At 42.4% G+C, this 27,929-nt stretch overlaps 1 protein-coding gene and 1 long non-coding RNA gene across 12 annotated transcripts in view; one reads left to right on the top strand and one right to left on the bottom strand.

Moving 5' to 3' along the window:
- DOC2B (double C2 domain beta) overlaps nt 1-21,189 on the top strand; it is a 42,704-nt gene extending 21,515 nt beyond the window's left edge. Inside the window, exons 7-10 of one of the 3 annotated variants that reach the window (XR_003682906.2) lie at nt 1,240-1,321; nt 2,119-2,215; nt 2,824-3,276; nt 16,410-21,189. Coding sequence is in view for 2 of the 3 variants with exons in the window: in XM_028499022.2 (XP_028354823.1) it covers nt 1,240-1,321; nt 2,119-2,364 (328 nt within the window). In the remaining variant the exon portion in view is untranslated. Of the gene's footprint in view, nt 1-1,239; nt 1,322-2,118; nt 2,453-2,823; nt 3,673-16,409 lie in introns of those variants that run through there. The other 2 variants (XM_024127608.2, XM_028499022.2) reach the window with 2 other exon arrangements.
- Nucleotides 82-27,393, bottom strand: LOC112065966 (uncharacterized). Of its 9 annotated transcripts, none has more exons than XR_008619104.1 (4): nt 24,645-27,393; nt 4,031-6,886; nt 3,666-3,765; nt 82-1,243 (listed from the first exon to the last, which is right to left on the bottom strand). It is a non-coding gene; the product is annotated as an uncharacterized lncRNA (long non-coding RNA). The 9 variants fall into 9 exon arrangements; XR_003682913.2 differs by having other exon boundaries at nt 4,031-6,872; XR_003682909.2 differs by lacking the exon at nt 24,645-27,393 and adding an exon at nt 21,183-21,244 and having other exon boundaries at nt 4,031-7,509.
- Between the last annotated feature and the right edge of the window lie 536 nt (nt 27,394-27,929).

The following is a 27,929-nucleotide window of genomic DNA, read 5'->3' as shown; positions in this document are numbered from 1 at the left end:
TCTGCGCATTGCCAAGTAGTCGTCCGTCAGGTCACTTCCTGTTGAAGTGCATGGGGGCTGTTCCCAATTAGGCAACTCCTACATAACCTAATGCTCTGGGGAGCCAGCCACGTGGTGCCTGAGCCCGGAGTTTGGGTCTGTAGGTCTGCGCATTGCCAAGTAGTCGTCCGTCAGGTCACTTCCTGTTGAAGTGCATGGGGGCTGTTCCCAATTTCTGATGGCTGTATAAAGCTGCTAAAGAACAGGTTTTTTGTGCAGACCTGTGTATTCATTTCTCTCTCCACCCCCAACTTCTGTTAATACATATTTTCTAGTGCTTCTATAGTGAACCAGTATTTCTTATGTAATAACAATCACAACTTTTTAAAAAAGTGCACAGAAAAGCAATAATGAGGTACCACTTTCTATGTTCACTGATCCCACCCAGTGCCAGGCCTCAAGTTGGGTACCAGGAAGCTGGTAGTGGGTGAGACAGATGTGGTCCTGTCAGCAGGAGCAGGGCAATGGTCACTAGTGTCCATGCAGGGACAGGGTAGGAAGCTTTGCAAAGGAGAGGGCCTGGCTTCTGAGCACCATCCCTGTGCTGAGCAGCTGTGTGACCTTGGGCGAGTCCCTCCACCTTTCTAAGCCCCAGATGAAGACTGCTGTTCGGCATCAAAGTCTAAGGAGCTGATGCCCGTGGAGGGAGCTGGCCCGCAAGCAGGGCTTCCCTCCTTCCCTGCAGGAAGCACTGCTGTCACCGCCCAAAAGACCTTTCTTCCTTCCTCAAAGCTCCAGTGAGGTAGCGGCAATGGTTGTACAACTCAGGGACTATGCTAAAAAACGGCTGCGTTATACACCTGAGAAAGATGAATTTTATAGCGTTGTGAATTTTATCTCCATAATCTGCTATTACAAAAAGAAGAGCTCTAGCAAGGGACCAACTTTGCTAAAACTTTTTCTGGTGAGAAATGTGAGCTGTGAAAATTAGACTTCCAGAAATAAAGAAAACCCTCTTTCCTAGGGGATAGAGGGGCTCTGTGACATCAGGAACGGGCTGTCAACAGAGGTCCAGGTGATGAAGGACCCACTCGCTTCTCCCACTGCACTGACTGCTCACCTTTGTCACAGAGTAGTGCTGGGGACATCCGATGGTTAGGATGATGGGAGGCCTGGGAATCTCTCTTCCAAGCCCTGCTGGCTCCGTGTGTACTCAGAGTGTCTTCTCACCCTATGCCTATTGATTGGTTATAATTCCAGATACCTGAAGCCAGATGTGGACAAGAAATCCAAACATAAGACAGCAGTAAAGAAGAAAACCCTAAACCCAGAGTTCAACGAGGTACGAGAGGCTGGTGAAGCCATGAGCCACTCACTCTCCCTCAGGACAAGGGACCCCGGAGGGACTGGGTTTTTCAAGGGTCCTGTCGGAGGTGGAGGGTGGGAAGGGACTGACAGGAGAGCCCCCAGCCGTGGGGTAGGAGGACTGGTGGGAGAAGTGAGGCCAGGCTGAACCAGGCCAAGGTGGTGCAGACAGAAGTGAGGAGCGGCCTGGAAAACTCTTCAGAGAATTGAATTGATGGGATTGTAGCCATGTTGGATGTGGAGGGGGTGGTGTGAGGATGTGAGCGGCCCCAGGAAGGTGGGCGCAGATAGATACCCAGGTCCTCAGCCCAGGGGGTGGGTGCAGCCGGAGAGGAGCTCCGAGGAACGAGATGAGGGAGAGGAGCCTCTGACAGAGCCTGAGTGACTCGGGTGCAGGCAAAGAAGGCCGAGGAGGTGCTGCCAGGGAGCTAGGGGGACACCAGTACTGGAAGCTGGTGGGAGCTAGGGTTCCACAAAGAAGGGAGTGGTCAGCAGAATCAGACCCAAGAGAGGTCAGGCATGCCAAGGCTGCCAAGTGTGCGTTGACTTGCAATAAGGAGACTCTTGAGGATCCTGAGAAAAGCAGCTTCAGTGACAAAGGGGCAGGTGGGTCAGAGGGAAGGGGACCCTGAGGATCTCAGCTGGGCTCTGAGATGGAAATGGGTGAGAATCCATTACCATCCACTGCTGTGCACTGGCCACCCTCCTGGCCACCAGCCGACTTACAGGCCGTGTGTCATTCATTGGTCCTGACACTCCCCTTCTGGCCACCAGGAATTCTGTTATGAGATTAAGCACGGGGACCTGGCCAAGAAGACCCTGGAGATCACCGTTTGGGATTATGACATTGGAAAATCCAACGATTTCATCGGTGAGAGGACACGATGGGAATGCTCTTTAGCAACATGCCCATCCTGGGTTCAGCAAAGGGCAGGGGCCCTGAATCAGGCCACAGTCCTGCCTTCCTGGCCTGTGGGGAAAGTTGGGGCCATAGACATGATCCAGCCTGACCCCATGTGACAGAGAAAGAGGCCCAGAGAGGGAAAGAGGCCTGGCCGAGTCACACAGCAGTCTGTGGTGGAGCAGGGGTAAGAGGTGATGATGGTCAGCCCCTCAGGCTGGACTCTTGAGCCCTTGTGGCCCCAAATTTCTGGTGGGCTTGATGGGTGTGTACAGTGGAGCTGCCCTGGCACCAACACATGCCACTGTGCTGCCCCCCCAGGTACTGCTCTGGTCCTGGGTAAAGGAAGAGCAGGATCCCTGGGCCCTGATTGGGGAAGCGGGGGGGGGGGGGGTGGGAGGTGCCGCTCCAAGAGTGTGGCAGTCAGACCACGGTCCACCCTCAGAGCGGGTGGGCAGGGAAGAGAGTCTGGCATTGGAGCACAAAGTCTGGGAGGGGTGCCGGGGGTACTAGTTCCAGAGAGACCCTGAGAGTCAGAGGTCACCGTGTCCCGGCTGCCTCTCGGCTCCCCTCTGCAGGCGGTGTGGTTCTGGGCATCAATGCCAAGGGCGAGCGCCTGAAGCACTGGTTTGATTGCCTGAAGAACAAGGACAAGCGGATTGAGCGCTGGCACACGCTCACCAACGAGCTCCCGGGGGCCGTGCTCAGCGACTGACCCACCCCACCTGCCTGCTGCACCCACCCCTGCCCGGCCCAGCACAGGCCTGGCCCTCCTCAGCTGCCACTAAGGGCCTCGCCCCCATGTTTGGGGAGATCCAGGACGCCTGCTTGGACACAGAGCCACTGCAGCCCCCGCTTAGAGGCCATGGAAGGCCCAGCCCCTCCGAGGGACAGCGGGGGGCAGAGAGCTGGGCCTGCTTTCAGCCCCCTGGAGCCTGAGAGGGCCAGAGGTGTAAGAAGAGGACCCTGGCCTCAGCACCCACCCGGAGGAAGCAGATGGGGCAGTCCAGAAGACAAGGACCCTACTAGAGGTCAGCAGTGAGTCGCAGGGGACCCCAGGCTGAGAGAGCAGGGGTACCATCAGGGAGAGGGGCAGAAAGAGAAGGAGACTTTGGGTAGGGGCAAGACAGGACTCTGAAGAAAGTTCATTCCCAAAAGGAGGTTCTGACTATATCTGTTCATCTCTGGCATGACTGGGTGGGTGGAAAAAAGTTGACCTGAGAGCCAGGAGTCTGGTAAAGATCCTGGAGCTCCCAGTGAACGTGGGCACAGGCCAAGCGCTTCACTCAATGATTCCACAGGCCCCTGGGGATGAATGAGACCCAGGGCCTGCCCTCAGGGAGGTCCCCATCTAGTCAGGGAGCTGGAAACAAACCATTACAATGGGGGTGTGAGGAATGCCAAGGCCAGCCTGACCCACCTGCACGTTCTGTGGATTCTGCTGACTCGGCTGGGAGAGCAGGGAGGGCTTCCTGGAGGAAGTGATGCTTTAGCAAGGCCTTGAAGGGTGAGTGCAGTTTCTAGGCAGACAAAGGAGGAAGAGCAGTGTAAGCAGTGGGAACCATATACAAGGCGTGGAGGAGAAAGGTGATTTGGGCCAGGGGCACTGCCTGGGACCCAGGGTCTCTCTGGGAGAGGGAGCAGGGTTTGTTAGGGGCAACAGCACCCAGTCCTGCTCCCACCCCACCCCTAGCTGCCAGGCCAACTGGGCTTGTAGACAGGGGGAGTGGCTTAAACTGATGTTGGTGCAAGGTCAAGTTCAGTTCTGAGACCCAGCTCGCCTACCTTTGATCTTTCTCCTCCTGAGGAAGCTGGAGGATGGATCCTGCCTCTCGCCCCAAGCTTAAGCATCAGGTCAGTTGCAGTCAAGAAGAGAAAGAGTCTGTTTTTCTTTGCATGAAAAGAACCAAAAAGTCCTCCTTGTCCTTACCCTCCTCTCCCCTTCCCCCACCCAGGGCCCTTCTGGGTTCAGGGTTGGGAAGTGGGGAGCCCCAGATGGCTGCCCCTGCATCCTAGCCCTACTGAAATCCCTTTCAGGAGTACTCAGCAGCAGTCCAGGGCCTCGTTTCTGCGAAGGGCTGGTTCTGTCTTCCAGGAGCTAAGAGAGAGCCCTCTGCACCCTGGGTAAAGGTCTCCAGGAAGGGGTTGAGGGCATCAGAATCTTGGGCCCAGGCTTGAAGCCCCAAACTTTTCCTGCCGACTAAGGGGCCTTCAGGAACGCTGGATGAACAAATGCAGAACCCAGGAATTTCTGTGTTCAACCCATCATCACTGCACTGGTGGGAAACAAAGCCCAGAGAGGGAAAGTGATCTACCTGAAGCCTTCCAGCCCTACCACAGCTGAGGCAGACCAGGTTCCACAGCCCCTGCCCCACCACCTCCAGCTCTGGACGCCACACCCACACCAACGCTTGTACAGGGCTCTCAAGGGGCACTGGGGCTAGACCTTATGCTGCAGACACAAAGCACATTACCATCTGAGGCCTGGGGTGATGTGAATCCCACCAAGTGCCCATCAGCCTTTTTCCATTTTGCAGGGGCAACAGGACTCCAGCCCCCATACAGTACCTGGCAAACTTTGCTGGTCAGGGAGTCCTGGTTTTCCTTAAGGAGACTTTGTGTGTGGTAAGGGTTTTACAACCACTGTCCTCTTGATGAATCTTCACAGCCCTGTGAGATGGGTTTAATTGCCATCACCATTTGACAGATGAGGAAGGAGATTCAGAGAGGCTGAGTCTATTTATGAGGAACCTTGTGTCTGGGTGAACTCTGGGTTATCGTCTTAGCTCTTTGCCTTTTGGGTGGGTGGGGGGGCAGGTTTCTCATTGAGAGGAGCTTCACAAATTCCCTGTAAACACACGGAAATGCTGAATGGCCAAGTTAGAAGCACACCTAGAGCCTCACCTAGTACAACTTCCTTGTTAGACACATGGAGAAACTAAGGCCTAGCAAGCAAGCAAAAGGGGCCTACACAGGACCCAGTTGGGATAAGAACCCAGAACACCTGGCACCTAGTCCAAGGCCTTCTACTGCCCTAGACTGTGCAAGAGCAGGTTTGGTCCTTAAACATGGTCCCAGCTGACCACAGGGACAGGCTGGGAGGTGGGGCTCCTGGACAGCTAGCCCGAGTGGAGGAGGGGGCACTTGGGTAGAAGACCTCCCAGGGAGAACCTTCACTAGGACCCTGGCACTGTTCTGGACCCCTTACAGGTTGTATCTCTGTTTGTTAGAGAAGAAGGCGCTTTGAGAAGCTACAGTGTGAGCTCTCCCTTTGACCCCAACCTCCTCTGGTCCCTCAGCCCCACAAAGACGGTGAATTCGACGCCAAACAAAAACAAAACAAAAGTCATTCCAAAGTCAGATGTCAATAACCAGGGGGTCACCAGGTGTGGCATCCACCGCCACCCCGACCCCCCTGCCTAGCCTCAGCACCCACCGCCACCACTAGCCAATCCCCCACGGGCCCGTCTTCCAACCCTGAAGCGGTAACCTCCTGACCTCTAGTGGCGAGAGCGAGGAACTGCATCTCCTGGCCCGAGCATGTCCTCCCTTTGTTCTTTCTCCAACCGAGAGAACCTCCCGATGCATGGACTCTGGCTGTCTTCGACGCAGACTCGTGCACTGCTTACCACCGTTTTGCTATCATGTGATGGCTGCAGAAACAGTCCTGAAACTGCAGCCCCACACACAGTTTTTGTACTTTTGTCTGACCTACCCGAAGGTGTCCTTTTTAAGTCTTATTTGTTAATATTTATAATGACATATAATCCAAAGTAAATGGAAACGTTCATTGTGATCATATGGGCTTGGGAGACTCCTCTTAATAGATCTGAATGGGTGAGCAGGAAAGAAGGAGAGCCCGGCAACCAGGGCTTATTCTGCATATTGTCTCATTTACTCTTCACCAAGAATCCATTTGAGGTAGGTGCCCATGTTACAGATGGGTAAAATATTTGTGCAGAATCACAGCTGGTTAGTGACAGACCAGGATTCAACTTATGCCTCCCAAGACATTTTATGCCATTTTATCATCTACACATCCAACCAACAGCTGTGGAGTGTTAACTCCAAGGCCAGCCACTGGTCTAGGCACCTGGGGCAGATTCATCAGCAAGACAGTTGATAAACAAACAGTAAACATAACATGTTAAAAGATGACAAGGAAAAAAAAAAGCATAAAGGAATCCTGTGGGCAGGGGAGGCTGGGCTTAAATAGGGAGATGTGGTGGGCCTCCAGAGAAGGTGACTTGTGAGCTTAGACTTGGAGGAGGTGAAGGGGTAATTCTGGGGGAGACTTGAAGAAAAGTGCTCCAAGTGGAGGGAACAGCCAGTGCCCCCAGAGGGGGGGGCAGGCTTGGTGTGACAGGAACTGCAAGGAGAGCGATGTGGGTGGAGCAGGTTGGGGCGAGGAAAGGAGGATAGATGAGAGCATAGGGAACGGGGGACCGGATCAAGAACGACATTATGAAGTCTGTGGCTTTCACTCTGCGTGAGATGGGAGCAACCCCGGCTTACCTGTTAACAACCTGTGGTCTGCGGTGATCAGGCCCAGTTTGGAGGTCCCTCTGGTGGTGTGCCTGTGGGTCCAGGGTTCGAGGTCAGTATCCAGAGCAGCGGTGGCTGGGTCCTAACAAGAACCAGCTGTAGCATGATTTTCGTCAGTGTTCTGGCCAACCTCCCTTAGCAACCGCCTCTGTGCTAGCCTAATTTTCCAGGCCTCCCGCCCATTCTCTGAAGTACCCAATACCCTCCCAGTGCATTCCCTTTTCTGCTTACGTTAACTAGAGTCGGATCCTTTTATTTTCAACAGAGAAACCTGCCTGGTGATCTGGTGCAATCTGATCATCTAGGTCTCGAGCGTCACCTCTTTGTGAGGCCTGTCTTGACAACCTCAGTCACTTTCTCCCGCATCAGCCTGCTTTCTTTTCTTCACGGCACTTACCACCAAAATCACCTTGTGTATTTGCTCATTCCTTTCTCCCCTCACTAACCTTCATGAGAGTAAGGGCCACGCCTGTCTTGTTTACCACAGTAACCCCAGACCAGGACTGAGCGTAGGGCAGGCCTCGAGTAAGTATTTGTTGAATGAATGGATGAAAGCTGCCAATATGGACACTGTTTGAAAGGAGCCGAGTCCATGAGTCTGGAGCATGTGGTTATGAAGATGGCGGGTCCAAGCCCAGGTGAGTATGCACAAGACTCCTGTTAGCTCCAAAGACTTCTGCAGTACAGATGAGAAATGACCCCAAGTACCACTGAGTTCCCTGAGTAGAGGAAGGGAGAGAATGAGAGGAGGAAAGGAGAGAGAAAGAAAGAGTGGGAGGAGGATCAACATGGCAGAGTAAGAGGATATAGAACTCACCTCCCGCCCCACATCAAAAAATACACCTGCATGTAGAACAGTTCTCACCAAAAACTACGTGGAAACTGGCAGAAGGGCTCCTATACAACCAAGGCTGCAAAAAAGATTCCCCCATAATCCCATCCCAGGTAGGATGGGAAGAAAAGAACGGGGTCGAGACCTGTGCCCCCAGGAGGGAACTAAGAGGAAAAGGGAGATCATACAGGTGGACACTCTCCCTGGGGAGTGAGCAGGCTGAGAGACAGACTGGGCATTCTAGTCCTGGGGTCTTACACAGAGGAGGCAAGACCCTTTGGCTGCCTGGAGAACAGCTGGGACACACAGAAAGGCTGGAGAAGCCTAGACTGCACTGCTGAGGAGTATGCAGTGCTGGCTTGCCACCCAACAGGGCGGAGAGAGGTCTGCCCTAGCAGCTGCCACCTTGCCACACTCTCTCTGACCCAAGCTGAGTGAACCCCCTGGCCCCACTCACTCCACACCACAGCTTGGCACTGAATCCAGGGCAGCCACATCCTGGAAAAAGACTCGATCTAGGGACACAGAGGTGAGCCACGGGCCTGGGGTATGGTACAGGCCGAGTGACAGCCATTGCTGGCGCTTACTCAGAGCCACAGAAGTAGCCCAGACTTCTTCTCATGACAGTGCAGCCACTTCGATTCCTGCAACCACAATGCCATGATCCCCAAGCAAATGCTCCAGCCCCACCCACTCCATGCCACAACCTTACACTAGAGCTGAGACCACCACAATAGAGGAAAAGACAACCCTGATCTGGTTCTGAGCGGGACTGCAGATACCTACACAAGCAGCACATTGGATATCTGTAAGCACACAAACCCTGCACTCCCCTCCTTCGGGGCAAAGGTTCCAGTGTGGCGAAAAGGAAAAACACACTTGAAGGGAACAGAGCCAGCTCCAGCCCGACCCTCAGGGCTTCCACTCCAGCAGCTTGGGAGCAGACCCCACCCAACAGGGCGACTGCGGCCAGTGAGGAGACAGGAAGTCTCGTCTCAAACCCTGCACAGTCTTTGGCTCCTCCAACGCCAGCCGTACCCCCCCCATCAAGGTGATAGTTGTCATCACATCCTGAGGAAAGTAGTGGGCTGGCATCCATATCAAATTCAACCCACACACCAAAGATGTCAGGCGCACACAGTCTACATAGGGACGTTCCCACATAAAAACACCCCTTCAAGACCACAACAGATAACTGCTGCACCTAAATTCATAAAGACAGAGAAAGTTAAGTAAAATGAAAACGCAGAGGAACTAATCTCAACTGAAAGAGCATGAGAAAACCCCTGAAGAAATAATGAAAAAGATAATCAGTCTACAGACAATGAATTCAAAAAGTTGGTAATAAAAATGCTAACTGAATTAAGACAGTAGAGATAAGCACAAATCATTCTACCAAGGAACTAGAAATTTAAAAGACCCGATCAAAAATTGATAATTCAATCTCTGAGATAAAAAGCACTCTAGAAGCAATGAATAGCAGACTAAATGACACAGAAGAATGCATAAGTGATCTGGAAGATAGAATAATAGAAATCACCCAGTAAGAACAGAAGAAAGAAAAAAAGAAGAAAGGAGGGGGGGAGGGGGAGGGAGGGAGGAAGGAAAGGAGGGAAGGAGGGAGGGAGGGAGGGAGAAAACAACATACAAGATCTATGGGATAATATAAAATGTGCCAATATTCACATTATAGGGGTTCCAGAAAAAGAAGAGAGAAAGGGATCAAAAATGTACTTGAAGAAATTATGGCTGGAAGGAAACATATCCAATTTCAGGTTATTCAAAGCCCTAAAAGGGAAAATCCTGCAACCTAGGATACTCTATCCAGCAGATTATCATTTAGAAGAGAAGAAAAGAATTTCTCCGACAAGCAGAAACTAAAAGAATTCAGCAATACTAAACCTACCCTAAAAGAAACGTTGAAGGGTCTACTCTAAATGGAAAAGAAGAATCTATAAGAGAGGGAAAATCCCAATAGGCAAGGCAAATATATAGTAAGGATTAAAGATCACTTAAATAAGCCAGTACTTAGATTTTTTTTTTAATTTTAAAAAGCAACTACAATAAACAGTAAAGGGATAAGCACAAAGATGTAAAATGATATCAAAAACTCAAAATGTGGGGGAGGGGAGCAAAAAATGTGGATCTTTTAGAATGTTTGAACTTAAATGATTATCAGTTTAAAGCAATTAGATATAATTACAGGTCAATATATATGAACCCCATGGTAACCACAAATCAAAAACCTACAATAAGGGGCTTCTGTGGTGGCACAGTGGTTAAGAATCTTGCCTGTCAATGCAGGGGACACGGGTTCAAGCCCTGGTCCGGGAAGATCCCACATGCCATGGAGCAACTAAGCCCGTGCACCACAACTACTGAGCCTGCACTCTAGAGCCTGCAAGCCACAACTACGGAGCCCACGTGAGCCATGGCCGCTGGGCCACGCGCCTAGAGCCCATGCTCTGCAACAAGAGAAGCCACCACAATGAGAAGCACGCGCACCACAACGAAGAGTAGCCCCTGCTCACCGCAACTAGAGAAAGCCCCCGCGCAGCAACAAAGACCCAATGCAGCCAAAAAAATAAGTAAAATAAATTTTAAAAAATAAAAATAAAAAAATTTTTTTTAAAAAGGCTATAACAAAAGACAAGGAAGAGCATTATATAATGAAAAAGGGATGAATACAAGAAGAGGATATTATACTCATTAACATATAGGTACCCAATACAGGAACACCTAAATATGTAAAGCAAATACTAACAGACATAAAAGGAGAAATTGACAATAATACAAATAATAGTAGATTTTAACACCCTACTGACATCAATGGACAGATCATGCAGACAAAAAACAAAATCAATAAGGCAACAGAAGTCTGAAATGATACAACAGACCACTCTGAAAAACTTAGAGGAAAGCATTAGAGGAAAAACTTAGAGGAAAGCATTTCGTCTAAATTCAGGAACAAGACAAGGATGCCCACTCTCACTGCTTCTTTTAACATAGTATTAGAAGTCCTAGCCACAGCAATCAGACAAGAAAAAGAAAAAAAAGGTACCAAAATTGTAAGGAAAGAGGCAAAACTCTCACTATTTGCAGATGACATGATACTTTATATAAGGAACTCTGAAGTCTCCACCTAAAAAAAGACTATTAGAATTAATAAATGAATTCAGCAAGGTTGCAGGATACAAGAGTAATATAATATATAGAAATCTGTTGCGTTTCTATACACAAATAATGAGACATCAGAAAGAGAAAGTTTTTTTTAAAATCACATCAAAAATAAATAAAATACATAGGAATAAATTTAACCAAGGATGTGAAAGATCTATACTCTGAAAACTATAAAACCCTGATGAAGGAAACTGAAAACGATTCAAAGAAATGGAAATTTATCCTGTGCTCTTGTATTGGAAGAATATAATTAAAATGACCGTACTACCCAAAGCAATCTACAGATTTAATGCAATCCCCATCAAAATACCCAAGACATTTTTCACAGAACTAGAACAAACAATCCTAAAATTTATATGGAACCACACAAGACCCCCAATTGCCAAAGCAATCCTGAGATAAAAGAACAAAACTGGAGACTTCAGACTATACTTACAAAGCTACAGTAATCAAAGCATCATGGTATTGACACAAAAACAGACACACAGTTCAATGGAGCAGAACAGAGACGCCAGAAATAAACCCACATACCTACAGTCAATTAATCTACAATAAAGGGGGCAAGAATATATAATGGAGAAAAGACAGTTTCTTCAACAAGTGGTGCAGAGAAACCTGGAGAGCTGCATGTAAAACAATGATATTAGAACATTCTCTCATACCATATACAAAAATAAACTCAAAATGGTTTACAGACCTAAATGTAAGACCTGAAACTATAAGACTCCTAGAAGAGAACATGGGCAGAACTCTCTGACATAAATCGTAGCAATATTTTCTTGAATCAGTCTCCTACAGCAAAAGACATAAAAGCAAAAATAAACAAATGAGACCTAACTAAACTTAAAAATTTTTGCACAGCAAAGGAAACCATCAACAAAATGAAAAGACAATCTACAGAATGGGAGAAAATATTTTCAAATGATGCAACTGACAAGGGATTATATCCAACATACAGACAACTCATACAACTCAGTATCAAAAAAACAATCTGACCAAAAAATGGGCAGAAGGTACTTCCCTGATGGGAAATAAAAACAGAACTAAAAAACTAAAAACAGATCCAGCAATTCCACTGCTGGGTATATATCCATAAAAAATGAAAACACTAATTCGAAAAGATCACCCCAATGTTCAGAGCAGCACCATTTATAATAGCCAAGACATGGAACCAACCCAAGTGTCCATCAATGGATGACTAGATTAAGAAGATGTGGTGTGTGTATATATATATATATATATATATATATATACACACACACCATATATATATGGAATATTACTCAGCCATAAAAAAGAATAAAATACTGCCATTTGCAGCAACATGGATGGACCTAGAGAATATTATGCTTAGTGAAATAATTCAGACAGAGAAAGGTAAATACTATAGGATATAACTTATATGTGGAATCTAAAAAATAATACAAATGGGGACTTCCCTGCAGTCCAGTGGTTAAGGCTCCACACTTCCACTGCACGGGGCGTGGGTTCGATCCCTAGTTAGGGAACTAAGATCCTACTTGCCGTGTGGCACAACAAAAAATAATGATAATAATACAAATGAATGTATATGCAAAACAGAAACAGACTCACAGAGAAAACTTGTGGTTACCAAGGGGGAGGGGGAAGGGGGGAGAGACAAATTAGGGGTATGGGATTAACAGATACAAACTGCAGTATATAAAATAAAGAAGCAACAAGGATATACTGTACAGCTCAGGGAATTATATGCATTATCTTGTAATAACCTATAATGGAATATAATCTGCAAAAATACTAAGGTACTATGCTGTACACCTGAAACAAACACAATATTGTAAATCAACTATACTTCAATTAAAAAAAAGAAAAAGAAAAAAAGAGTGAAAGGAGGAAGAGAAAGAGAAAGGAGGAGGGCTGAGGGGGACTAAGGAGGAAAAGAAGGGAATGGTTGCAGAAATGGGCCTGGGAAGGGCCGAGAAAGCAGGCAGGGGTGAGGAAGGCCAGCTCCACTGCATACTCAGAGCCCCAGGGGAGGTGGCAGCCCAGGATGGGCAGAAGATATGGCTTTCCTTATTATCCAGTGGTGGGGGAGAGTGCTCCAGGCAGGGACTGAAGGGGGATCTAGAAACAAATCACACCAGGAGGGTCATGTCCCCACATCCATGGCCAGCAGCAATGGGCACAAGGAAGCTGACTCATGGTCCAGTGCAGCCAGGGTTGTAGTAAACATCCTGATCACTAAGATTCACTGGGGCACGAAAAGGCAATGTGTTAGTCTCTTTATGGGACTGTTAAAACAGATCATCTCCTGGTCAGGAAAACTGTACAGAACAAGTCTGGAGATGGATGTGGGGCACTGATGGCAAAACTAATGTAAGGCTCAGAGGCTGTGAAAGGCCCCTGAGATGCATGAGGCAGGGACAGGTGACAGATGGAATGTGGGCAGACGTGCTCTTCTGGGAGTGGGACCACCCTCCATGGACACTGAGGCCTGGTCAGGGCATTGTTTCCTCAAAAGGACACCCTGGACAGCCCCCAAATCTCCAGGGTGCTCCAGCACCAGCAGAGGCTATGGTGGACTCTGCTCTCCCCCTAAATATTCCACCACAATAAAGGCAGCAACCCCACACATCTGCCCCTACAAGCCCTGAGCACAAGAGGAGGGAAAAAGAGGACTATTTGGGGGCAGGCAATTTGTTCCTGTGCAACTTCAACGTGAAGGGAATCCTTGGGACCTCCCTAGTGGTCCAGTGGTTAAGACTCCACGCTTCCACTGCAGGGGGCTCAGGTTTGATCTCTGGTCGGGGAAGTAAGATCCCATACGCCGAGTGGCACGGCCAAAAACAAGGGAGTCCTTAAGGACACTAAGAAAATAACTGACTAGACAGGAGGTGCCAGAATTGCACTATCAGCAGCAATAACACCCATATATAGAGTGCATATCTTTATACGGCTTATCTATATACTGCATAGACACTGCATATCTCAGTAAGATATGCAGACTGCTCTACATGTTATATTCATCTAATTATATCTCAATCCCCATTTTACAGATGGGAAAACTGAGGAACAGTGGAGGATGCCCAAGGATAATTAAGGGGTAGAACTGGTATTTGAAGACTTGTAGCTCCACAGTCCATACCCTATTTCTATACTATGCAGCTAGATGAGGGAGATGGTGTTGCCAGACCTGGTAGAAGACTCTCAGGTCCCACCAGGTCCCTTGCAGGTTAGGTCCCACTTGCCACCAAGCTCCAAAAACTAGCAGGGTCTCACTCTGCTGAGGAAGATTATCCAGGGCTCACCCTCATGGCCCTTGCTGTCAGTCTCGACCGAATGCAGCACTCATCTTTGCCCAATGGATTCCCATCTGTCACAAGCCCCAATTCCCCTCTGTGGCTTTTCTGGCCACAGCCAGGCGAGATCTCTTATCTGGAGAAGATGTGGAACTAACTGGGGAGCACTGTGTGGCTTCCCAGGAGCTGTGAGCCAATGTGAATTTACTGCATTATGGGAAACAGAAAACTGAGAAACCAAGATCTCTCAAAGCTTCCTCTCCACTATTCTGCACTCTCTTCCATCCTACCGCCTCTCTCAGCACACTCACTTTCTCAGCTGATTCATCAACACATAAATCATCCAAAATAATAGCCTCGCACCAGGCTGGAGTGGCTTTCAACTTGGGTCTCCACAGGTACCAAAGAACGTTTTCTGACTCTTAGTTTAGCTTCTCTGGACAGCAACAGCTTAGTCCAGGTTATGACTCACCTCCTTGGGTCAAAGAGCCCAAGGGTGAAGTCACAGGATAAAACCATGCCTGTGGGCAAGGCACACAGGGTCAAATGTGTCTTTCACAAGAAGTCCCTGAGCCAGTGGGAAATGAGGAAGGAGAGGTGCCAGTCAGGGAAAGAAAGGAAAGAAGCCAAAGAGCAGTGCCAAAGTATCCTAGGACAGGAACCATTCAAAAAGAAAAAGCTAGTATAAACAGCCAAGAGCAAACACTAAAAAAACAAGAAAATGACCAACAAAGAGTGAATAAATTCCATTATGGTCCATCTGAAGGCTAGAATATCATGCAGCTGTTCCCATTTTTAATTATGAACACAGGTATCATGGAAATGTGTGATAGAAAGTGAAGGGAACAAAGGATTAAAATTTAGTGTAGATGCAATCCTTTTGTCAACATTTTCATTGTGGTAAAACATACATAAAATTTATCATTTTAACTATTTTTAAGTTCACAATTCAGTGCCATTAAGTATATTACGATGTAGTGCAACCATCAACACTATTTCCAGAACATTTTCATCATCCCAAACGGAAACTCTGTATCCATTAAACAGTAACTTCCCATTTCCCCCTTACCCCAGCTCTTGGTATCCTCTATTTCACTCTCTGTCTCTGTGAAATTGCCTATTCTAGGTACCTCATATAACTGGCATCACATATTTGTCATTTTATGTCTGGTTTATTTCAGGCGCATATTTCTAAGTTTCCTCCATGATGTATCATGTATCAGAACTTTGTTCCTTTTTATGGCTGAATAACATTCCATTATATTAATGTATCACATTGTGGTTATCCATTCATCTTTTGATGAACACTTGGGTTGTTTCCACCTTTTGGCTATTGTGAGTAATGCTGCTAGGAACACTTTTATTCAAATATCTGAGTCCAGTTTTCAGTTCTTTTGGGTATATACCTTAAGAGTAGAATTGTTAAAATATATGGTAAAGCTACATTTAACTTCCTGAGGAATCAAAAACTGTTTTCCATATAGCAGCTACAACATAATACACTTCTACCAGCAATGCAGAAGGGTTCCATTTTCTCCACATCTTCACCAAAATTTCTTGTTTTCTGTTATCAGAATAGCCATCCTAACGGGTGTGGAGTGGTATCTCATTGCAGTTTTGATTTGCATTTCCCTAATGACTGGTTATGTTGAGTGAGCATCTTTCCATCTGCTTACTGGTCATTTGTATACCTTCTTTGGAGAAATGTCCATTCAACTCCTTGGCTCATTTCTGAATTGAGTTGTTTTTCTGTTGAGTGGTAGGGATTCTTTATACGTTCTGGATATCAATCCTTTATCAAATATATTATTTAAAAATAGTTTCTCCCATTCCATGAATTGTCTTTTTACTCTCTTGATAGTGTCCTTCAATGTGTAAAAGTTCTTATTTTGATAAAGAGCAGTTTATTTTTTTTGTTCCTTGTACTTTTGCTGTCGTATCTAAGATATCATTGCCAAATTCAATGTCATGGGTTTCGCCTAAGTTTTCTTCTAAGAGTTTTATAGTTTTAGCTCTTATGATTTTCATTCATTTTGGATTAATTTCTCTGTATAATATATGGTAAAGTTCCAACTTCATTCTTTTGCATGGGGATATTTCCCAGCAACATTTGTTGAAAAGATTGTCCTTATCCCACTGAACTGTCCGGTGCCCTTTTTGAATACCAACTGACCATACCTGTGAGGCTTATTTCTGGGCTCTCTATTCTATTCCATGGGTCTATAGCGCTGTCCTTATGCCAGTACCATTGTGTTTTGATTACTATAGCTTTGTATTAAATTTTGAAATCAGGGATTCTTGATTTCTCTAAATTTTTCTTCTTTTTCAGAATTGTTACGGCTATTCCAAGTCCCTTGAGATTCCATATGGATTTTAGAATGGGCTTTTCTACTTATACAAAAAAAAAAAAAAGACACTGGACTATTAACAGGGATTGGATTGCATCTGGAAATCACCTTGGATAATACTGACACTATAACATGAAGTCTTCCAATCCATGAAAAGGAGATGTCTTCCATTTATTTGTCTTCAATTTCTTTCAGCAATATTTATAGGTTTCAGTGTACAAGTCTTTCACACTTTTTTTTTTTTGTCTGCGTTGGGTCTTTGTTGCTGTGCACAGGCTTTCTCTAGTTGCGGCGAGCGGGGGCTACTCTTGGGGGCTACTCTTTGTTGCGGAGCACAGGCTCTAGGCACGTGAGCTTCAGTAATTGCAGCATGCGGGCTCAGTAGTTGCGGCACGCTGGCTCTAGGGCTCAAGGGCTCTAGAGCTCAGGCTCAGTAGTTGTGGCTCATGGGCTTAGTTGCTCTGCGGCATGTGGGAGGCTTCCCAGACCAGGGATTGAACCCATGTCCCCTGCATTGGCAGGCAGATTCTTAACCACTGGCCACCAGGAAAGTCCCTCACACTCTTCTTAAACTTATTCCTAAGTACTTGATTCTCTTTTATGCAATTGTAAGTGGAACTGTCTTCTTAATTTCCTTGTCAGATTGTTCATTGCTACTTTATAGGAATGCAACTTATTTTTTTATGTTGATTTTGTAACATGCGGCTTTGCTGAATTGGTTTATTAGCTCTCACAAATTTTTGTGGACTTTTTAGAGCTTTCCAATATAAGATCATGTCATCTGCCATTGTAAATCAACTTTTTATACTCCAATAAAAAATTTTTTTAAAAGATCATGTCATCTGTACACAGAGATAATTTTATTTCTCCTTTCCAAATTAGATGCCTTTTATTTCATTTTTCTTGACTAACTGCTCTGGCTAAAACATCCAGTACACTGGTCTTCCAGTGTTGAACAGAAATGGCAAAAAAACAGGGACTTCCCTGGTGGTCCAGTGGTTAAGACTCTGCCTTCCAATGCAGGGGGTGTGGGTTCAATCCCTGGTCTGGGAACTAAGATTCCCACATGCCGCATGGCTTAAAAAAAAAAAAAAAAAAAAAAAGAAAGAAAGAAAGAAATGGCAAAAAAGGGCATCCTTGTCTTGTTCCTGACCTCAGGGGAAAAGTTTTTAGTCTTTCACCTTTGCTTATGATACTAGATGTGGGTTTTTCATATGTGCTCTTATTATGTTGTAATTTCTTTCCATTCCTATTTTACTGAATTTTTTCTTTTTTATCATTAAAGAGCGTTAAATGTTGTCAACTGCTTTGTCTACATCAACCGAAGGTATTTTTTCTTCATCCTGTGAGTGTGGCGTATTATACTGATTGATTTTCTTTGTGTGATTTTTTAAATAGAAGTATAGTTGATGTACAATATTATATATTTTACAAGTGTACAATACTGTGATTCACAAATCTTAAAGGTTATGCTCCATTTATAGTTATAAAATATTGGCTATATTCCCTGTGTTGTATGATATATCCTTATAAGTTATTTTATACATAATGGTTTGTACCTCTTAATCCCCTGCCCCTATATTGCCTTTCCTGCCTTCCCTCTCCCCACTGGTAACCACTAATTTGTTCTCTGTATCTGTGAGTCTGTTTCTTTTTTTTTTTTTAATATTTTTAAAATTTACTTATTTTTGGCTGCATTGGGTCGTCATTGTTGTGTGTGGGCTTTCTCTAGTTGCAGCAAGTGGGGGCTACTCTTCGTCACAGCGTGCAGGCTTCTCATTGCAGTGGGTTCTCTTGTTGTGGAGCACGGGCTCTAGATACACAGACTTCAGTAGTTGAGGCTCACAGGCTCTAGAGTGCAGACTCTGTAGTTGTGGCTCATGGGTTTAGTTGCTCGGCAGCATGTGGGATCTTCCCAGACTGGGGCTCAAACCCATGTCCCCTGCATTGACAGGTGGATTCTTAACTACTGCGCCACCAAGGAAGCCCTGTGTTTCTTTTTTGTTATATTCACTAGTTTGTTGTATTTTTTAGATTCCACAGATAAGTGGTATCATACAATATTTGTCTTTCTCTATCTGACTTATTTCATTTGGCATAATACCCTCCAAGTCCATCCATGTTGTTGCAAGTGGCAAAATTATATTCTTTACTATGGCTTAGTATTCCATTGCGTGTGTGCATGTGTGTGTGTGTGTACCACATCTTCTTTATCCATCATCTGCTGATGGACGTTTAGGTTACTTCCATATCTTGGCAACTGTAAATAATACTCCTATGAACATAAGGGTTTCAAATTAGTGTTTTTGCTTCTTTCAGATATATACCCAGGAGTAGAATTGCTGGATAATACGGTAATTCTATTTTTAGTTTTTTGAGAAACCTCCATACCATTTTCCACAGTGGCTGCACCAATTTACATTTCCAACCACAGTTTAAGAGGGTTCCCTTTTCTCAACATCATCTCCAACACTTGTGTTCCTTTGACGATAGCCATTCTGACAGATGTAAGGTGATGTCTCATTGTGGTTTAGACTTGCATTTCCCTGATGATTAGCACGTTGAGCATCTTTTCATGTGCCTGTTGGCCATGTACATACCCTCTTTGGAAAAACACTGATTCAGGTCTTCTGACCATTTTTTAATTGGGTTATTTGGGGTTTTGTATGTAACTGATTTTCATGTGTTGAGCCACCTCTGTATTCCAGGAAAAAACCTAACTTGTCATGGTGTATAATCCTTTTAATGTGAGGCTCAAATCAGTATGCTAGTATTTCCCTAAGGATTATTACATCAATATTCATAAGAAATATTGATCTGTAGTTTTTAGTTTCTTTGTCTGGATTTGGTACCAGACTAACACTGTCCTCATAGGATGAATTAGGAAGTATTCCCTCCCCTTCAATTTTATGGAAGAGTTTGAGAAAGACTGGTGTTAATTCTTCTTTAAATCTTTGGTAAAATACACCAGTGAAACAATGTGGTCCTGGGCTTTTGTTGTGTTGTTGTTAGGAAATTTTTAATTACTGATTCAACTTCCTTACAAGTTGTAAGTCTATTCAGATTTTCTATTTCTTCATGAATCAGCCTTGGTAGGTTGTATGTTTCTAGGAATTTGTCCATTTCATCTAGATTATCCAAGTTGATGGTGTACAGTTGTCCACAGTACCCTCATAGTCCTTTTTATTTCTGTAAAATTGGTAATGTCCTCCTTCATTTCTGATTTTAGTTATTAGTCTTCTTTTTCTTAGTCAATGTAGGTAAAGATTTGTCAATTTTTTTATCTTTTCGAAGAAGCAATTCATGATGTCATCTTTTTATTTTAACGTATGCATTTACAGCTATAAATTCCCTTCATAGCACTGCAGTTCCTTCATTTCTTACATTTTGGTATGTTGTCTTTTCATTTTCATTCATCTCAAGGTGTATTCTATTTTCCCTTGTGATCTCTTCTTTGACCGACTGTTTGCATAATAGAGTGTTGAAATCCACATGCTTGTGAAATTTCCAGTTTTCCTTCTGTTACTGATTTCTAGTTTCATTCCATTGTGCTTAAAGGTTATTGGTATGATTGCAATCTTGTTAAATTTCTTAAGGTTCTGCTACCTAATATATGGTCTATCCTATAAAGTTCCATATGTACTTTAGAAGAATGTGTATTCTCCTGTGGTTGGTTGGTTAGGTCTAATTGGTTTATAGTGTTGTTCCAATTCTCTATTTCCTTATTGATCTTCTGTCTGGTTGTACTATCTATTACTGAAAGGGGGTATTGAAGTCTCCATCTATTACTGCAGAACTGTCTATTTGCCATCAATTCTGTCAATTTTTACTTCATATATTTTGGGGCTCATCTGTTAGGTGCATGTGTTTATAAATGTTATATCTTCTAGTTATATTGAAACTTTTATCAACATATAACGTCCTTTGTCTCTTGTAACCTTTTTCTATTTAAATTCTATTTATTCTGATAATAATGTAGCCATCCCAATTCTCTTATGGTTACTATCTGCAGGGAATATCTTTTTCCATCCTTTTATTTTATTTTCATTCTCTTTTGTGTCCTTATATCTAAAGTGTCTTCTATAGATGGCACATATATGGGTCCTATTGGATTTTTTAATCCAATCTGTCAATCTCTGCCTTTTAATAGAAGAGTTAAATCCACTTACATTTATGGGAATTCCCTGGCAGTCCAGTGGTTAGAACTCTGCGCTTTCACTGCAGAGGGCCTGGGTTCAATCCCTAGTCAGGGAACTAAGATCCCTCAAGCTGTGCGGTGTAGCAAAAAAAAAAGAAAAAAAAAAAATCCGCATATATTTAATGTGATTATTGACATAGGATTTACTTCTGCTATTTGTTTTCTATATATCTTATATGGTTTTCATTCCTCAATTTCACCATTACTGCTTTTTCAAATATATATGTAATCTTTTGTAGTGTACCATTTTGATTCCCTTCTTTCCTTTCCTATATATTTTTAAGTTATTTTCATAGTGGTTACCTTGAGGGTTACTAACAACCTACTTTGAATACCAGCTTAGTTTCAGAAATACACATTTTAATCAAAAACCTCTGTCCCTCCCCTTTATAATGTTTTTGGTACAGATGACATCTCTGTACATTGAATGCCTATTTGCATATATTCATAATTATTGTTTTATCTTTTTGCCTATTAAATCATATAAAAGGAAAAGAAGTTACAAACCATATCTAAAGTACAACAGTACTAACTTTTATATTTACCTAATAGTTACCTTTTCCAGCATTCTTTATTTTCTTGTGTGGCTGTGAATTACCATCCTTTCACTTCAGCCTGAAGACCTCCCTTTAGCTCTTCCTGTAGGGCAGGTCTACTGGTAATAAATTCCCTGTTTTTGTTTATCTAGGAATGTCTTAATTTCTCCTTCCTTCTTGAAGGATAGTTTTGCCAGAGATAGATTTCTTGACAGTTTTTTCTTTCAGGACTTTAAATATGTCATCCCATTGACTTCTTGCCTCTATGGTTCCTAAAGAAAAATCAGCTGCTAATCTTATTGAGGATCCCTCATACTGATGAATCAGTTCTCTCTTCCTATTTCAAATTCTCTTGGTCTTTGGATTTCAGCAATTTGATCTCTTGGGGTTTATCCTGCTTGGAGTTCATTGAGCTTCCTGCACATGTATATTCATGTCTTTCCTCAGATTTGCAAAGCTTGAGGCCATTATTTCTTCAAATGATTTTTCTGCCCCTTTCCCTTTTTCCTCTTATTCTGGGATTCCCATGCACATGTTGGTATGTCTGACGGTATCCCACATGTCCCTCAAGCTCTACTCATTTTTCTTCATTCTTTTTTCTATATGCTCCTAAGACTGGATTTTTTTAATATAAATTTATTTATTTATTTATGGCTGCATTGGGTCTTCGTTGCTGCACACGGGCTTTCTCTAGTTGCAGCGAGTGGGGGCTACTCTTCGTTGCTGTGTGCAGGCTTCTCATTGAGGTGGCTTCTCTTGTTGCGAAGCACAGGCTCTAGGCGCGCAGGCTTCAGTAGTTGTAGCACACAGGCTCAGTAGTTGTGGCACACGGGCTTAGCTGCTCCACGGCATGTGGGATCTTCCCGGACCAGGGCTCGAACCCATGTCCCCTGCATTGGTAGACAGATTCTTAACCACTGCACCACCAGGGAAGTAAAGACTAAATAATTTTAATTGCCTTAATCTTCAAAAGTTCATTAATTGTTTCTTCTGCCTGCTCAAACCTTCTGTTGAACCCCTCCAGTGTATCAGTTCTTGTACTTATGCTATTGGTGTCATATTTATTACAGCTACACGCTATTAACCCCAAAGTACAATGTTACAATTTTTGCCTTAAACAGTCATATGCTCTCTTAAAAGAAGTAATATTTCTATACTACTCTTTTAAACACTCACTCCTTCTTAAATATCTTCACTTCTGATATCATCTCCTCTCAACCTGAAGAACTTTATTCAGCATTCCCTACTGTAAAATCTGCTCCCAAATAATTTTTAGTTTTCTTTTATCTGAAAATATCTTTATTTCACTTTCATTCTTTTTTTTTTTTTGAGTTTATTTATTTATGTTTTTTGCGGTACACAGGCCCCTCACTGCCGCGGCCCGTCCCGCCGCGGAGCACAGGCTCCGGACACACAGGCCCAGCTGCTCCGTGGCACGCGGGACCCTCCCGGACCAGGTCACAAACCTGCGCCCCCGCCCAGCACATCGGCAGGCAGACCCCCCCGCAACCACTGTGCCACCAGGGAATCCCTCACTTTCATTCTTGACAGATGTTTTCAGCAGTATAGAATTCTGGGCTGGCTTTTGTCTTCTTTGAGCACTTTAATATTGCTGTTCTCTGGCTTCTGTTATTTCAAATGAAAAGTCAGTGATTTGAAATGATACATGTATATGATTTGTCCATTTGTCAACATACATGTATGCTGTTTTCAATGTTTTCCCTTTGATTTTTCAGCAGAGTGATTATAATGTGAGCAAGTATTCATTTTCTTTGTATTTATTTTTCTTATTTTCACTGGACTTGTTATATATTTGTCTTCCACAAAATGTTGAGAAAATTTTAGTCATTCTTTGCATACTTTTCCCATCCCATTTTTGTTTGTTTTTTTTTTTTTTGGCCACACCACGCAGCCTATGGGATTTTAGTTCCCCGACCAGAAAACAAACCTTGGCCCTTGGCAGTGAGAACGCACAGTCCAAACCACTGGACAACCAAGGAATTCCCTCCCATCCCATTTTTTTCTCTTCTCTCCTTCTGGAACTACATTTACACATAGGCTAGACCTTTTGATGTGTATACTATCTCACAGGTTCCCCTGAGGCTGTACTCTTTTTTTTTTTTTTAATCTTTTGCTTTCTCCTTCAGATTGGAAAATTTCTATTGAGTTAAGGTCAGGTTCACGAATCCTTCTGTTATTTTCCTTATTCTGCTGTGAAGCCCATCCAGTGAATTTTTATTTCAGATATTGTATTTTTTAACTTTTTTTTTTTTTTTTTTGGCTGCACTGTGCAGCTTGCGGGATCTTAGTTCCCTGACCAGGGATTGAACCTGGGCCCCAGGCAGTGGAAGTGCTGATTCCTAACTACTGGACCACCAGGGAATTCCCTTTTATTTTTTCCCAAGACATTGTATTTTTTATAGTTCCAAAACGTCCACTTGGTTCTTTATTATAATTACAGTCTTTCTACTGAAATTTCCTCTTTTAATTTGCACAAACATATTTTCCCTTTCATCCTTGAACAGTTACACTAGAAGCTTTAAAATTCTTATCTGCTATGGTGGAAGAACAACAGTAAGACTTTGCTAATTTACTTATCTGGGTCTTCTCAGGGATAACCTCCACTGATTTTCTCTTGAGTATGGGTCACATTTTCCTGTTTTTTTCATGTGCTGAGTAGTTTTGGATTGTATCCATGTTATTGTAAACAACAGGACTCTAGAGTTATGTTCCTCTGAAGACTATTAATTTTTATCAGGCAGTTACCCAACTGAAATCAAATCGCAAATTGTCTCACTAGCAATGGGTGGCAGCCGAAATGTCAGTTCAGTCAGCAAAGAGACTTTTAAATGAGAAAATTATTGAGCATATTTTTAAAAGCTGACTTTAACATTTCAAGCACAACATAGTATAATCTGCAGAACAATTCTGTGAAATCCTCAGAAGATTCATTTCCAAATGTCAACATTGCTGAGAATTTTCCAGCCATTAAAAAAAAAAAAACAAAAAAAAAAACCTAAAGAAGTTCCCAAATCTCAAAATTAAGTCTTACTGAGCTTTCAACCTCTCCCTGAGAGACTTGGGAGCACAACTGCTCTTGTCCTCTCCTGCTCTTTTCGATTAAATAAATAATTTTTAGAATTCCATCTTTGTTATCTACTGACTTTTAACTATACCTCTTCACATTATTTCTATATAGTGCTTGCCCTAAGTATTACCATATATATTCTCAACCTCTCAAGGTCTTCTGAGAATTCATATTCAAGTAAATGAATCACTTCATTTTACTATCACTTCAAGTAAAATATAAGAAATTTACAATAAAATGTATCCATTTACCATCCCTTGGCTGCCTCTTAATGCTATAGTTACCATATATATGATGCGCCTACATACATTATCAATCCCACAATATACTTATAATTTTTGCTTTAAACACTTGTAAGATTTTTAAAGAAACTGAGAAGTCTTTTATAACTTACCTTCATATTACCATTTCAAGTGTTTTTCCATTCCTTCTTGAAGATCTATTATGACCATCCATCTCTTCTATCTTGTCCTTAATGCCACGGAAGAAAAACTTTTGGTGCTATTTACATTTCATCACTCCAGAACTTTCAGGCTAATGAACATAAATGCAAAAAAAAAAAAAAAATTTAAACAAAATTTTAGCAATGCAAATCCAAAAATATTTTTAAAGGACAATACATAATTATCAACTGGGGTTTATACCAGGAATGCAGAGTTGGTTTAGTATTTAAAAAGCAATCATTGTAATTCATTATATGCATTATATTATAATTCATTATATTAAACTAAAAAAGAAAACACACATGCTCTTCTCAATAAATGAAGAAAAGGCATCTGACAAATCCAACATTCCTGATAAAAACTCTCAGCAAATGACGAATAGAAATGAACTCCTCAACCTAATAAAGAGCATCTATGAAAAACTTACAGCTAACATCATATTTAATGGTGAAAATGTTTTTCTCCGTAAGATCAGAAACAATACAAGAAAAGAAGTTAAAACTTTATATTAACAGAAAATATAATTGTCTATGAAGAAAATCTGATGAAACCTACAAAAACAACAAAACACTACTACTAAAACTAAATGAGTTTAGCAAGGCTGCAGGGTATGAGATCAACACACAAATATCAATGTTATTTCTATACACTAGCAATGAACAATCAAAAATTGAATTTTAAAATGCATACAAAAACATTAAAAATTATGAAATACTTAGGGACAAATATGACAAAAGAAGTGAAAGACCTGTATACTGAACAGCATAAAACACTGCTGCAGTTTTAAAAGGCCTGAACTATTAGAGAGATATACCTTACTCCTGGATCAGAAGACTCAATATTGTTATTAGAAGACACCTCACTAAAGAAAATATACAGATGGCAGATAAGCACATAAAAAGATGCTCAACATCATTAGTCATTAGGAAAATACAAATTAAAAAAACACCTACTAGAATGGAAAAATTACAAAGACTAAGTCAGCTAAGCCAGCTCTACAGTACAATGGATAGTGCGTTGGACTTGCAAAAAGACTAACCATACCAAGTGCTGCAGAGGATGTGGAGGAACAGGAGATTTCAGACACTGCTGGTGGAAATGTAAAATGGTACAATCATTTTGTAAAACAGTTTGGAAGTTTCTTAAGAAGCTAAATACACACCTACCATACTATCCAACCATTCCACTCCTATTTATCCACAAAAAAAAGAAAATGTATGCCCACATAAAGACTTGTCACATTCATAGCAGCTTTATTAGTAACAGACAAAAACTGGAAACAACCCAAATGTCCATCAATAGGTGACTAAACAAACTATGGTATGTCATAACACTTCCCAGCAATAAAAGGAATAAACTACTGACACATGCAACATGGATGAATCTCAAAACAATTATGCTGAAAGAAGCCAGACCATCTCCCCCCTAAAAAAAGAGTACATGAATTATATGATTCCATTTATATAAAACTCTAGAAAATGCAAACTAATGTAAAATAACAAAAAGCAGATTAGTGGTTGCCTGGGGATGAAAGAAAGGGGAAACAGGAGGGAGGAAATTACAAAGTACAACAAGGAAACTTTTGAGGTTGAAGGCTATATTGACTATCTTGATTATGATGATGGTTTTACAAGTGCATACATATCCCAAAACTTCTCAAACTGTATAGTTTACATACATGACTTTTTAAGTCAAATAAAACTGTTTTATGAAAAGAAGTTGTATCTTCCAGAAATTTCCTAAAGACAGGCTAATACACATACAGAATATTTTCCTGTTTTATACATATAAGATTATGCACGTTATGTATCTTACTATTCTCATCTAACATTGTATGCAAACAGCTTACATTAGCAGAAATGTTTCAGCCTCATTTTTTTAAAACAGCAACACAGTATATATATTAAGGGTGAACCAAAATTGATGGGCATTTAGGTTATTTCTAATTTGCTATTATAATGCCAAAGTTAACATATTTTACATTTATTTGTAAGCATACACACACAAGCAAAGGGTGCATTCATTTAAAACTTTCATTTATATTATCCTGTCTCAGGATCTACATAGAACTTAGAATTAATAAGTTAATTTAGCAAGGTCATGGAAAACAAGGTCAATATTTAGTATTACTATAAGTAGCATCAACCACAAAATGAAAAACAAATACTATTTAAAATAACACACACAAAAAATCAAATACCTAGAAATTTGTCCAATAAAAAGTACCAGACCTCTACACAGAAAACCACAAAACATGGGAATTCCCTGGTGGTCCAGTGGTTAGGATTTGGTGCTTTCACTGCTGTGGCCTGGGTTGGATCCCTGATCAGGGAACTAAGATCCCGCAAGCCACACAGCACGGCCACAAAAAAAAAAAGAAAAAACATTATTGGAAAGAATTAAAGATCTAAATAAATGGAAGAATATACTATGTTCATGGATTAAAAGAACATAATTGTGTAAAGACTGTGTTAATTCTCCCAAATTTATTTATAGATTCAGTAAAATCCTAATCAAAATCCCAGCAGGTTTTTGTTGTTGCTGTTCTATTACTGAAATTAACAAGCTGATTCTAAGGTGTATATGGAAATGCAAAGAGCCAAGAATAATCAGTACAATCGTGAACAACAAAAAAACTGGAGGGGGCTTCCCTGGTGGCACAGTGGTTGAGAATCCGCCTGCTGATGCAGAGGACATGGGTTCGTGCCCTGGTCCGGGAAGTTCCCACATGCCGCCCACACAAAAAAAAAAAAAAAAAAAAAAAAAAAACTGGAGGACTTACATTACCAGATATTGAATATTTAATTATTTTATTCCTACAGTGTTGCATTGGCACTAGGACAAATAGAACAATGGAACAATAAATGTTGCTGGGTCGATTGAATATCCATATGGAAAAATGTTATTTTTAACGTCTCCCTATTACCATGCACAAAATAGATTCTAGATGATTCTAGATCTAGATATGATAGGTCAAACCATGCTTCTAGATAAACAAAAGATTAACAATCTTGGGGTAGACAAATATTTCTTAAATAGGATACATAAAGCACTTACCTTAAAGCAAAGTACAGATATATTGGACTATATTAAGAACTTCTGCTCATCAAAAGACATCATTAAGATAATAAAAAAGCAGGACACAGAATGGGAGAAGATAATTGTAATAACTACAAAGACACACTCTATTCTTAAATATATTAAGATGTCCTACATATCAATAAGAAAATGACAAC

The sequence above is a fragment of the Physeter macrocephalus genome, chromosome 14 (assembly GCF_002837175.3).
Source record: "Physeter macrocephalus isolate SW-GA chromosome 14, ASM283717v5, whole genome shotgun sequence".
In the NCBI taxonomy this organism is placed as follows: Eukaryota; Metazoa; Chordata; class Mammalia; order Artiodactyla; family Physeteridae; genus Physeter; species Physeter macrocephalus.
Note: the sequence above shows the minus strand (reverse complement) of the source record. Positions and strands in the feature narration are given on the sequence as shown.